This window comes from Centrocercus urophasianus, unplaced genomic scaffold, assembly GCF_019232065.1.
Source record: "Centrocercus urophasianus isolate 14NV4802_14NV808 unplaced genomic scaffold, USGS_Curo_1.0 seq_14, whole genome shotgun sequence".
NCBI lineage: Eukaryota > Metazoa > Chordata > Aves > Galliformes > Phasianidae > Centrocercus > Centrocercus urophasianus.
This window is the reverse complement of record NW_024884586.1, coordinates 20679125-20692177: the sequence shown is the minus strand read 5'-3', so window position 1 is coordinate 20692177 and position 13053 is coordinate 20679125. Positions and strand designations below refer to the sequence as shown.

General features: G+C 46.1%; 2 protein-coding genes across 2 annotated transcripts; both read right to left on the bottom strand.

Annotated features, from left to right (window-relative positions):
* Positions 1 to 593: 593 nt before the first annotated feature.
* Positions 594 to 8715, bottom strand: LOC122157595 (synaptojanin-2-binding protein-like). The gene is made up of 4 exons (XM_042813438.1): positions 8583 to 8715; positions 4573 to 4709; positions 2976 to 3071; positions 594 to 2108 (listed from the first exon to the last, which is right to left on the bottom strand). Exons 1-4 carry the CDS (start codon positions 8647 to 8649, stop codon positions 1968 to 1970), a joined length of 441 nt encoding a protein of 146 aa, XP_042669372.1. The 5' UTR covers positions 8650 to 8715; the 3' UTR covers positions 594 to 1967.
* A 970-nt stretch (positions 8716 to 9685) lies between these two features.
* Positions 9686 to 12048, bottom strand: LOC122158109 (disintegrin and metalloproteinase domain-containing protein 21-like). Its single transcript, XM_042814517.1, has one exon. It carries the CDS (start codon positions 11958 to 11960, stop codon positions 9768 to 9770), a length of 2193 nt encoding a protein of 730 aa, XP_042670451.1. The 5' UTR covers positions 11961 to 12048; the 3' UTR covers positions 9686 to 9767.
* Between the last annotated feature and the right edge of the window lie 1005 nt (positions 12049 to 13053).

Here is a 13053-nt window from a genome sequence, read left to right as displayed (position 1 = left end):
CATTTTCCTCAGCTTGCTCCACACTCCTGTCTTACAGAGAGATGAGACTCTCTCTCATCAAAGTTTGTCTCCAAGACTTTCTCTTGCTCTCTGCACCTTTACTTTCACAGTTGGAATAAACAGCATCAAGATGCAGTTGCCCTCTTTAATACATGCAGGCTCTACACGGACACCACAGCCAAACATTCAGAGCAGGTCACGGACAGGCACAATGCTTCTTGCTGCATCTGCAAAAATCCATCCCTCACCCAGTCCAACATAGTTGGTGCGCAGGCCAACCGCATGCATCAGCCCATCAAACTCCCGTGTATCAAGTCTGTTCATAAGGTTCACCAAGAACACAGGGAAAATTCCTCCTGCTTTCTCCTCTCTTTACACGAGAGCAGTTTACATGCCAGGCTAAGATTTCACATGGCCCGACTGATCTGAACCTCTGTGGTGATTGAGGAACATCATGCATAACAACACACCGCTTTTACTTCTTGTGGATGGCAAGACTACAGCTTGTGCAAACACACAACAATTCCAAATGCATCGTCAATGTCCTGCTAAAATAACGAAGAAGAGAGAAAAGTAAAGCACTGAGACACCAGTTTTTCTTTGTTTGAATATATGTATTGCATATATGATTTTTCTTTGATCATCATACAGACCAGATCATGCAGTGTGCTTTTCTTTTACAAAAATAACAACAAGAAAAAAACATTCTTTCTTGGAGACAAGAGAAACAAGTCATACTCTACAGAGTCCAGGTCAGCTGGAGCATTTAAAACTATTCCAATCACAGTGAGAAGATGAGTCCCTGAAGGTAAGCTCAGTAACATATTTTCCAGAGAAAGAACCTGCCCCTCAGCTGTTATTTGCTAAACCTTACCCTGTCTCACACTCACCACCCTATCTCCTCAGCCTGAGCATCAGATCAGTCTTCACAGCAAGTCATAGCCAGGACGATCCCAGACCACTCTCAGCTTTCCCTCTTTCAATCACTGTAAGATTTTCTGACTGCAGAAAGCAAGTTAGCTGCTACAGAAAAGCAGTATTCCCCTTACAGAAAAAAAAAACCAAACCAACAAACTCACAACAGAAACTTTTCACCCAAAAGATGCAGATTTCAATCAGCTTGAAGGATGGAGGTGCTACTGCTTCATTACTACTTGAAAGACTTCTGCAGCTTCAGCATGATCATATCTCTTGCCATTACTTATTCTTGTGTTTCAATTGTCCGCACATCTCTCTCTGCTACACTAGCAATTTGTGGAAAGCATCCTCTTACAACTTGGATTCAAAAATGGACAGTATTCTAACAACAAAAGTCTTTCTCTAGCAGTGGACCGTCTTCTGTATTTTCAGAACTGGTAGAATACCTCACCAGTTCTGTACATTAGTGTTAAATCAGCAGTTATACCGAGGATTTTACCTGTGAAACTGTAGATCAGACTTCATACATTTTTCTTAAGGCATTTATTTAGTACAACAACAAGAACAAAAGCCAACAGAAAAAAATAAGATAGCCTCTGCATTATTTCTCTTTATTCATGGTTCAGGTATGGATCATTAGTTCCAAGAGAAATTCAGTGGGAACAAGGCAAAGCCTCTAGTAAGAGTATTTGATTTAAACCCGTCCCACCCACCCTCCCAACCTCTTTATAAAGAATCACATCCTAAAACATGGAATAGATGTGTGTTTGAAAGTTCATGGTGCAAATGGAAGGAGATGGCTAAAAACTTCTCATATGAGTTAAAGACAACACAACAGCCATCCCACTTAATACATGAACACAGTCATCTCCTTTCCCCTGCTCCTTTCTGCTTACTCTGCAATAAATCAATATATAAAGAACACCAGCAGCAACTTTACGGTAGACAATGATCCTCTTTGACATCAGTCTGAGACAAGATCGTTAATCTCTATCTTTAAATTACATCATAGCTGTAAAATACGCAGTGATCTCCAAAGCGTGTACTCTTCACATCCGGTGTCGATACCTCAATAAGATCCAAACTGCTGCTGCAGCGAATGCCAGGCCTGGAACAAGAATGGCTGCTAGGGGAAGCCCACCTGAGTCTCCACCACCTCGATGACCCGCTGGGCCATTTTCTGGCTTCAACTACAAGGAAGAACAAAGCATTTGTGTCAGAGAGCCCACTGCAGCCTGTGCTTCTGTGTCAGGACCAGCTGGCTCTGTAAGGACATGCAAGACGGCTTCCCCAGCTGCCTGAGCGCACACGGGAGGGTTAGAACAGCTTCAGGTGGACTGAGCTTTACTACAGTACCCAGACATTAGCAGGCACCTCTTCCTTCAGTAGTTTCTTCTGCTTTTCCCATCTGCCAGATACAAAGTTCCAGAATATTTACTCCTTCATTAAGGGAGTAGGAAAGGGGTCTCATCCCACCACCTCCCACCAGCATGCTTCAAGCTGACCAGTATCTTCTTCATCAACTTCAATGCTTGCCAGGGATATTCAAGTGGCAGCAGCAGATTAAGAATTCCTCCCTTTTTATGTTCAAAACAGTGCCAATACATTTACAGTACTGCAGCAAACGTTCCTTTGTGCTGGGTACACACACACCTCACCACTAACATGAACTCTAAAACAGGGAAGTTTTGTCTCCAGTTAGATTTTGGCTTCTGAAAGCAAACTGGAGAACCTGAGATTCTGCCTTCACAGGCAAACCTTGGCCTCTGAGAAAGGAGATCTGCGAGAAAACACAGCATAGTGCAGCAAAAAGAAAGACCCAGGGACTCCTCCAACCTCAGCACTTCACTAATACACTGATAAACAAGTAATCCACGGTATGGACACAGCACTCATTGACTAAGGGAGGCCACTGGTCAGACAAATTCTTTATATGCATAACTTACACTGGGCACCTGGACACTGCATTTTTCTGCTTCATAAAAGGGAGAATTAACAAGCAGAGAAACCAGTCTAAATTGAGCCAGAAACAAGCCTAGGAAGCAGGTTAAACATACCCTGTGCTGAATTTTCAGAGACACATCATAGCCTGCATTTTTGAACAGTTCCACAGCATCCATGTGTCGCAAATTCTTCAAGTCTCTGCCATTGATCTAGCAAAAAAAAAAAAAAAAAAAAAAAGAAAAGAAAAGAAAAGGAGAACCAACTGCTAAAGGGCATGGATAGGAGACAGGAGATAAAAATCTTCCTCTTCCACATAATTCTGCCACTGAGGGCATGCATGAAACACAACAGATACCAACACCAATATTCATCCATTCATATTACAAATGCATTTTAAGATTGGGAGATAACATGAGAAACTTCAAGACAAAAGATAGAGGTGTTGAAAAAAATACTGCCTAGTAAAAAAAAACAGGCCAAAAGACAACAGCTGTGTCAATAGCAGCTTCTTATGTTGTAGCTTTACTGAAAATAAATCAAAGGTGTAACTGTGATAGCTAATGAAAATAAAAGAGCAGTGACAGCAACATTATTATTACTGTTAAGAGAGCATCCTTCCCACATTGGATCCTCTACTGGTATGTTTTTGAAATGTTTTCTTTGGAAGACTGATGAAAACATAAATTTAAAAGCATAATGATGTTAAAAAATAAAAGACACACATGTTGGCATCTCCTTTGAAATGCTAGGATTTCTCTAAATAATTTCTCACAGCAGAAGGTTTTATAGCCTGTTTTATTTCATTCACTAAATAATGATACTCAACCCATTTTTTCCTCGCTGTTTCGTCACCATTACCTCTAATTGCATCCCTTGAGATCACACCCAATTCCTTCTCTCTCTTGACACCCAGACTCCCCAAACACACGTACAAAAATATTAAACTGTCAAGAAAATAACAGATGGTATCCTGTGGTTTAATTTAATGTCATTTTCTGGATCAGTAACAGGCTCTAACTAGTACAAGGCACTCAATTCATTTACAGGGACTAAAAAGTTCAGATATGGAACATAATTAAGTATAAAATAAAACTAAAGAGTACTCAAAGATCATATATCACACTAGGAGAAGCTTTACTCATCACTTTTGAAAGCTGATTGTATGACTGAGAATAGTTCCAAGAACTGGGGGGACTCAAAGTCAGATACTTTAAAGCATTCATCTGAAAGGAGGAACAGTCTGTATTACTCCTGATGAGTTGCAGTGGAGTTCTATGGACTAAAAGTGTTATGACCTAAAAATCCTCCTGAGCAGAAGGATTGGTAGTCACAGAATACTAGTGAAAAAAAATGTAGAGGTGGAAGACCAATTCTTTTATTTATATGTGTGTAAACAATGATCCTCTGTGAGCATCAGAAGGCATGACGAAGTCTAAAATGTCAGGGAGGCAAGTAACAGAGGAAATAGAAATGCAGCACCAAGAAGCATCTCTGAGAACAGATCGGGAGGGCTGAAGAGATGGACCCATGCGTAGAGGCACTCATCTCCCTGGTGCTCAGGGCTCTCCCACATCCCCACAATGATTTCTCCACAGCTCTGCATCAACTGCATTCATCACATCCTTCCTCCTCTGGTGGCAAACCTGCATGTCCTATCCCATCACTGAACACAGTACCTCAAGATCACGCAGGACAGAAGAAAGGGCTTACCGCCAGAATTTTATCTCCTTCTTGTAATCGGCCATCGAGGTGAGCTGGCCCATCCTTTTTGATCCGGCTGACATAGATGCTGCTGTCATTAGAAATGACCTGCTGATCTGTACCACCAACAATGTTGAAGCCCAGCCCTAAGGTAAGCCAGAGAGAAAGCTGGTAAGAAAACACTCCAAGCTCCAGGCATTCTTGCTGCTGTTGGGAAGTGTGCCCACCCACACTGTCCTGTTAGCTCCACCACACTGAAATTCACAGCATGCAAATCAGTACCGTCCTTCCCAACCATCTTTGTCTGAAGAAGACAATTAGTTCTTCAAAGCAGAGGAGAGACTCTGAGTGCTTCATTCCGCAAAGCGTCAGCTGAGAAATACTGCAGAGCACATCTTCACTTCTAGGATGTCAGCTCAGCCCTCAGCAGGAATTCACCTCTTCAGCGCAGAATGAAAGGAAACAGAAGCATTCTGCATTTCACAGGAGGCTACAGCAAAACCTTGGAGCAAAAAGGAATCACGCCTCACAAGTTTCAGGAGTTGAGAGTCAGAGTTAGGGAAGGCAAGTAGCAGCAGTCCCTGTCTACAGATGAGGAAATGAGCACGAGGAGCCATGCTGCCAGCCTGAGGACAGCTCAACAGCTCCCATCTGCACCTACAGGGCTGGGACTGGCAGCCTTTCCCTCCAAGAGTCACAGCAGGTCAGACACAGCTTGTTCAGATTTTATGTATTCATTTTGTTCTGTTTCAGGAGTTCAAAACATGACAGGAAACAAAAGTTCCAGGAATTAAAGTAAAACAAAAAGAAATACACATACATTACGTAGAACTGATGTCCACACTTTTGTTTTGTGTGGTTCTCTAAAACAAGCCTTGTATACAGAAAACTGGCTGGACCCAACAGCTGGATTCAAGCACAATTAAAGACTAAGTCTTCTGGTTTCCTCAAAATCCAGAAGAACAAACTGAATTCAGCATCTGGAAAACCACATTCTGTACTGCACATGCAGCTGGGCTTCCCTGTCAAGAGTAAAATACGTTAAGGGATGGGTAAGATTCCTAAAAGGAGACTTGTAGTGAAAAAAAAAGAAATACAGTATATCAAAGTAAATTGAGGAAAAAACAAAACAAATAAACAAAGAAAAAACCACTTTATTTCTCTGATATAATGCAGTCATCCAAACCCTTCTGTCAAGGACAGCTGAAGGCAAATTCTTTCGACATTCAGCCAGGCTGGTTTGTTTTTCCTTTCTCTCTCTTGTTCTCCCAAAGTTGGGACTTGAAATACTGGGAAGCAGAGTAGAAAGTGAAAGGGAAAAAATACATCATGCCTGCTGGGAAACAGTATTTTTAATTAGTCCAAAGGTTGCATGACATGAGTCACGGCGTAAGCGTGCATCCACAGCTAGGAAGCAGAGAAATATTAACAGTGACCTTGACACCTGTGCTGTTTTGTTTTGCTCCCTCCTATTCCTGGCAGCTTCAGACAAATGAGGAAGAAGATGGGAAGAACAACAGAGTGACGAAACACTGACTTTTCAGCTGGAGTAATATTTATTACAAGGAGCACTTGAGCACAACTGCACACTCTTCAATGGGAATTAAAAAAAAAAAAAAGCAAAAACATCCACAATGATTTGCCATGAAGCTTCAGGGAAATCAATACCATAGAAAATATGAGTTTTAATCAATGTTTATTAAAAAAACAGAAAGAAGGAATCTAGCTTTCAGAGAATAATGATTCTCTCTCTGTTTTGATATGTCTGTGTATACATATTTAAAAAACAACACAATATGAGCAAAAATATATTTTACAAGTTTTCACCCATGGTTACCAAAACAACCTAAAGCCATTGTTTGCATCAGCAGGGACAAGACAAAGAAAGGAGTTCTGTGAGGCAGCAATGCGTGTCACTGAGTTAAAGACCCGCAGGACTCACTGGAGGGCTTTTTCTCCTCTGCACTTAAACTTCCAGCCTGGCTAAAAATACCTTCTTTGCCTTCCCTTCAGCTTTTTTGCTGTTCTCCTTCCAGCTTATGTATTAAGAGACTGAGTATAACCAGGAGAAAGACAGGAAGGGGAAGAAGAGAGCATGCGGCATTAAGTTCCTCACCTACAAGAGGCAAGAAAAGCAATGATCAAGCTTTAACAGAAGATGTGGGTGTACCTTCTGAACTTTCCATGCCTCCTTTACCCCCTAAAAACATAAAAATTCCCTCTAACAATATTCAAAAACAACCCATGATTTATAGGATCTTTAGATACTGAAGAATACAAACTACAAATTGAATCTGCAAAGTTATTTAGTTTTTCATTAAACCAGACTTTTCCTCCTCCCTTCAGCTTAATAAATCAGAAGGAAATATGAAAGAGACTTATACAAACAGTTTTGCTTCTATAAATATGTTCAGCCCCTCAGAAACTTCTGCCAGAGATGTTTATCATCAGTTATATTATAGAAAACTAGACGCTCAAAACTTAGATTAGAGAGATTGTAGGATTACGCTCTGCTTCACAGGTTTGTTGCTTCAACAGAAATGAATGACAAGTGATACAAGATCACAAGGGGCTGCATGAAGAACAGACCGCTCATCCTACTGACTGCACAGGTGCTGCTCACAGGAATCAGATCTACATTCCAGTAGCCATGGTGAAGACCTCTCAACTCTGTCCTTCAACACCCTTTTCCTGCCCCTCAACACCCTTTTCCTGCCCCTCAAGATTTTAAGTGAAATGTTTCCAAACGCATGGAAGGAACTTCAAGACAGAACTTCGTTTTTGTTGGTTGAGGCTCACAACCACATCAGCACAGCTGCACGGGTCTCAGAGCAGTCACTCCTCCCTACAGCCACAAGGCACAGGGTGCCTGCTCGTGGTGGGGCCAAGTCTGATCCTGCAGATCACTACCAGGAGACCAGAAGCAGCACAGAAGTGGAGTTCCTCTTGCAAAGAGTCTGCCGTGATCCTAACTGCCTGCAGGTATCCAACTCCATTGCTCAGACCAGTCTGCCAGAAGTTCTCTGAGGCAGGAGGATGGGGGAAACCACAATATCTGTTATGTGTTATGGCCACGGGATGAGCAGGGGAGGCCATCTACCTCCCCAGGGTCAGTCAGAATGGCTCTAGCTGTGAAGATGTCAGTGCTGCAGCTCACGGTGAGGCACAACAAGGCAAAGCTGGCCCATGGCCATGTGCTGCAGCCGGGCCGGTTTCATTCACCCCTGTTTTAATTAAAGGCCTCATACATCAAAGCTCTGCCTTCAGAAGTTCCCCAGAGTTTGCGACGCTTCAGATCCAGGATTTCGCTTCAGTTCGGGGCGTTTGCCCCTAACTTTCTGCACCACTGACAATGCTGCTTTAGTGCCGTAACTGAGCCAGCAAGCGTCTAAAGGCCTGGTCCCCGCCACGGGACCGACACAGGGAAAAGCAAAGCCAAACAACACCTCCCAGCCTTCCCCATCCCCCTTCCCTCACAGAAAGCTCAGCACCACCCCAGCCGAACTCAGAGCTCCGTTTCGGCCTCCGCGAGCTGCCTTTACGAGGTACCGCAGCCCACAAGCCGTAGGAACGCCCCTGGTTCTGGGCGCCCAGCAGCGCTGCAGGGCAGCACACCTGTCGCTTCACTGGACAGCACGAGCAGCCGCGCAGACCTCCTGAAAGCCGCCTCGCTTCCAGCCAAGAAGCCGACGGCGTTTCTCCGCGCTGTTATCGCGGAAGACCAAGTCCGACGGCGTCGCCTCCCGCTCACACAGCTCGCAGTCCCCTTCCGGAGCAACGTGCTCGGCACGGCGCCGCCGGCACAGCCCCGGCGCCGCGCTGCCCGGCCGGACGCCGCTCCCGCAGGGCTCGGGGCTCCCCCCCCCCGCCCCGCGGCGGAAGCTCCGACGCCGGGGCGGTGTCCCCCTTCCCCCCCTCCCCATCCCCGGAAGGGACGGCCAAGGTGGCGGCCCGCGTCCCCCCCCCCCCCCCCCCACCTCTGCGCGGCCCCACGCGGAGCGCGGCCGCCCCGGCCTCACCTGAGGGTCCCCGGGTGAGCCGGATCACCTCCTCGGAAACGCCGCCGCCCGCCACGCTGCCGTTCATGCTGCAGCCTGAAGGTGAAGTCGGCTGGCGAGGCAACCGCTTTCGTTTCCTCGGCCGCCGGCGCAGGGCCGCGCCGCGGAGCGCTGGGAGTTGTAGTCCGCCCGGGAAGGGAAGGGACGGGCCGGGCCCGGCGGCCGCCGCAGCCCGCGAGCGGCCCGCTGCCGGCAGTGCCTCGCGCCCGCCGCTGGGCTCGGTGAGGGCGCGCGAGCTGCTGCGGCTGGACGGCCCCGGGGCGGGCGGGCTGGCGGTGGCGGTTAGCTCTGCCCGCGTCCGGTTAAAGCGTTAAAAAAAGGCAGTTAACGGTTTGCTGACAATCAGCAACAGCAACGATTGTTCAGCTAGCAGACAAGTGGATTGTTTTACAGCCTTTCCTACAGAAATGCCCCTCCTTCAGAATAACATTCTCACTGTTAAAATACAGCGTCTTCTTTCTGCTGCGCTAGAGAAGAGTTCTAGACATTGCTTTAATGCACATAATAAAGCACTGAACGGTGTTCCCAAGTCCCTCATGCTTTCTCATAAATGACACGTTTTACATCTTATTAAAAGAAAGGCTTCTGTGCGACACGTTGTAGAGCTATGGCAGCATATTTGCTAACAGTCCCCAAAGTAATCAGAGTAAAACAAGAGAAAGGCACCGAGGTAGGCAGATATAAAGCATCTGTCAAATAGCACAGGAGTTGTGAGGGTGGGAGAGCTGCAGAACAGCCCTAACTATTTTAGAAGTGCACTGAACTTGTGCAGCCTCATAGATTGCTTGTTCTTGCAGCAGTAAAATCCACAGCACTTCTCTGGAGGACCCAGCAGTATATACACTGCGTACTCACCGCTCACTGAGCGCTTCATTTTTAAGAACCCAAGGTACAAACTGAGAGCAGCATACCTTATTGCCTGCATTTATTAACTTAAAATAAACAGAGATAACATTTCATCTGTTTCACAATGCTGTATTGGATTATAACAACTCAGAAGGTGTTGAATTATTTCAATAAGGTATCAGCGGGCTCTGCTGACTTCCTCAGGAGATTTTCTTAGGAGCATCCAAAGCCAGAACTTTGTTGGTCTTTGCGAAGTGCACGGTAGTAGATTTTGTCTCAGCAGTAGGTGTTATATAGCAACTACTGGCATTTGCAGTATTTGAAACAACCACTAACTCCTTCTGTGAAATCAGGCCTTATCCTCATAAACCATTCCCCTATTTCCTTTTTATAATATATGACAAGAATAACTCCAAGAACAACAGGAAAAACAAGGCCAACTACTCCTATTCTTGACCTCCGAAAAATCTGCTTGGATGGAGGGGGCCCGCTGTCAATGCTACCTCCAAATCCTTCCCGATCACAATATGGAGGAGCCCAACCATAGTCGCAGTGACAGTTTCTAAGATTGTTACACACTCCTCTGTTATGGCACTTTGTTATGTTACAATCATAATTCAGCACTGAAATATCGGTACACGTCCTGTCAATACAAATCTTGTTGCTGCCACACGTCGTGCCATCTTCCACAGCCCCCAAGTCAGCTACAGGCATCCCTATGTGATAGTCAAGACCCCAACACTTTTTACCTCTGGCAGGGGTTTGGATGACTGTTATGTGGTTCTGCAAAGAGGGCAACTTGGGTATGTTTTCACACTGTAGCCTTCCACATAAGGCATCCTCAACACTGCACTTAGTAAAATGAATACCGTTACGAATACCACAATTTCCAAAACGGTCACCTCGACTATTCACTTCTTTGAAGCAATCTAAAGGAGCGGGCCTGGCTTGTTTGCCAAAAAGATGCTTGCATTGTTTACTGTGGGAAGAACATTTTCCTTTGTAGCAATAGGCACCATCTTCACAAGGGGCTCCATCTTGTACATACAGGTCTGGGTTGCACCAAGGCGAGGTCCCATTGCAGTACTCCGGCAGGTCGCAGTTACCAGTACGTGCTCTGCAGAGTGTTCCTGCTGGAAGGATCTGACAGCCCTTGCAACATTTTCCAGAAGCACAAACTGAACCTTCAGTCAACGTGCAGTTAGGGTGACAACAAGGATCGTTTCTGCAGTCTGATTTTGAACCACAGTCGCACTGCTCTCCGCTTTCTACTATCTTATTCCCACAGTATTCACGCTTCAGAGTGTAGTAGCTGCCAAGTGCTGGTGACTGACGCAGGCAGCTACCACCACTCCCAAGCAGGTCAAAGTAGTCTTTGTAACTGCAGTCACTGAATGCGTCGGTGTCAGATTCACTTTCGTACATAATGCACCTCTTCCGCCTGCATTTACAGTGCCGTTCATCATGACGCATCCCAAGATTATGGCCCAGCTCATGGACAAATGTGACAATAAATGAAGACAGCCTCCTGTTGGTGAAGGAATCAACTGCTGATGACCACTGCCTGTCACATATGGACCCCAGATATGCCAATCCCAGGCTTTTTCCAAAGCCCTGAAATGCAAATAAGTGAGCAACGTCATGGCGCATCCGTGGATATAGGTCTGTTTTTCGCCATTTGTTAAAGTCTGAAAGTGCCTTGTTTACAGAGTTAGTAATGTTTATAAGATTGCCTTTGGTCCAAATCTCCAGTCCCACAAGGAACAGTTGAACAGAAAGCTGGTCATACAGAGAATCTCCAATATTGACAACTTCGAGGACTTGCCTCAAGACTTTGGATTCATTCCTGTCTGACCTCACAAACCGCACGTTGTCCACGACCACTACTAACTTCACATACCTGGTATGTGTCCACCAGTCCTTCAGCATGTACTTCTCCTCTGTGCGTGGAGCCTGAAGCCAGGGCAGCACAGTCTTCTGGTACTGCAGCTCTGTGGGGGTCAGCCCGCACGTGGGGCCCGTCGGGTCGCTGTCTGCCTCCATGCGGTAGAGCATGTGCTGAAAGGCTGGATCATCAGGGATGGGCTCGATCTCATAGGTGCTGCCTTCCATCCAAAGCACTCCACGGAGGCCCCTGCCGCAGGTGCCGAGGGCCACCAGGGAGCCGGGACTTCCCTGCACCTCACCTTGATAGAAGCAATTGTCCTGAACGTAGACATGCTCCTCCCGACGTGCCCCATCCTCGCCATAGGTGACCAAAGTGAAAGGCTGGGAGGCCAGGCCCTTCCTGGGCCGCAGGCGCAGGACCTGTGGCTTCCCCTGCACCTCCAGCCAGTAGGAGACAGTCAGGGGGTTGGTATCAGCCCGGAGGCTAAGCTGTCGTGGCACTGTCACCCACACACCGGTGACACGAAGCGGCTCAGGCTCATCATCAGGGGTGGTGGAGCACCCCACCAGGCCCAGCAGCACCACCAGCACCAGCAGCGTCTCCATGGTAACTGCACAGCGTTGCCCCACGCTCTGTTTGTGAGGGGCCGGAGCTCGGAATGGAGGAGCCACCTTCAGGTCTAGAACTGCACCTTAAGTGCCTGCCCTTCCCTTGGGAGGTACCAGGGAAGATCAGCAACATGGCAGCCTCCTTTGCCTGCTCCATCAGGAAATGACACCCCACTGCCTAGAGGTACATCTTGGATGGCCACAAAGGCACCTCAAGACAGCCATCCCCTGCTCTATGAGTACAGGCGTAGGCTCTTGCGGAAGACTAAACAGAATTACTCCAAAACAAGCAAACTCACAGCTTTCTACAATCCTCATTTATCCTGCATAGACATAAGAACTCTGTGTGAGGAGGGGCCCCAGCTAAGTTTCATGCTCCTAGTCATCCACGTCTGCGTTGAGTGAACAGATCATACGGTTAGACCACCAGAAAAAAAAATCTTAACATTTCAAACTGCTGCAGATAAGCAGGCAAACTATTTTCTTATCGTTTAGTATATGTATCACTATACAGTCAGGTATTAAACTCACTGCAGGTTATTTGGGTGGGGGTGGAACATGTAAACAGTTTCTCATTGTGTTGAACATCTCAAGCAAGCCCTCTGGCAGCAAGATTTCATAAAGAGAGATGACACTTTGTTCCGACTAACACTGCACTTTGTATTCTGATTAAGAATAAATGAGAGGGAGGTAGATTCCCATTGTATGACAATGAACAGGTTGGAAGAAAAAAAAAAAAAAGACTGACCTTATAAAAGAGCAGAGAAGAAAGTTTGCATCAATCCATAGCTACTTCAGCAGCAGAAACATTTGTTTGGCAGCTGCAACTGGCCTTCTTTGTATGCAGCAGTGCTTTCAAAAATTTTTTTTCATGCGGTCATCCACTAAAATTTTCAATGGAGGTACAAGCTCTAATGAAACTGAATCTTAGCAAGAGATTTGCTTTTCTCACTTACCTGCTGTGAGTCTTTATGAACGCATCACAAACTCACAGCAGTCTTGAGGACCACAGGTTGAAATCCACTGTCCTAACAGAAAGAAATGAAATTTCTGATTGTTGAGATGAATAGTACTACGTCATACCTCATTT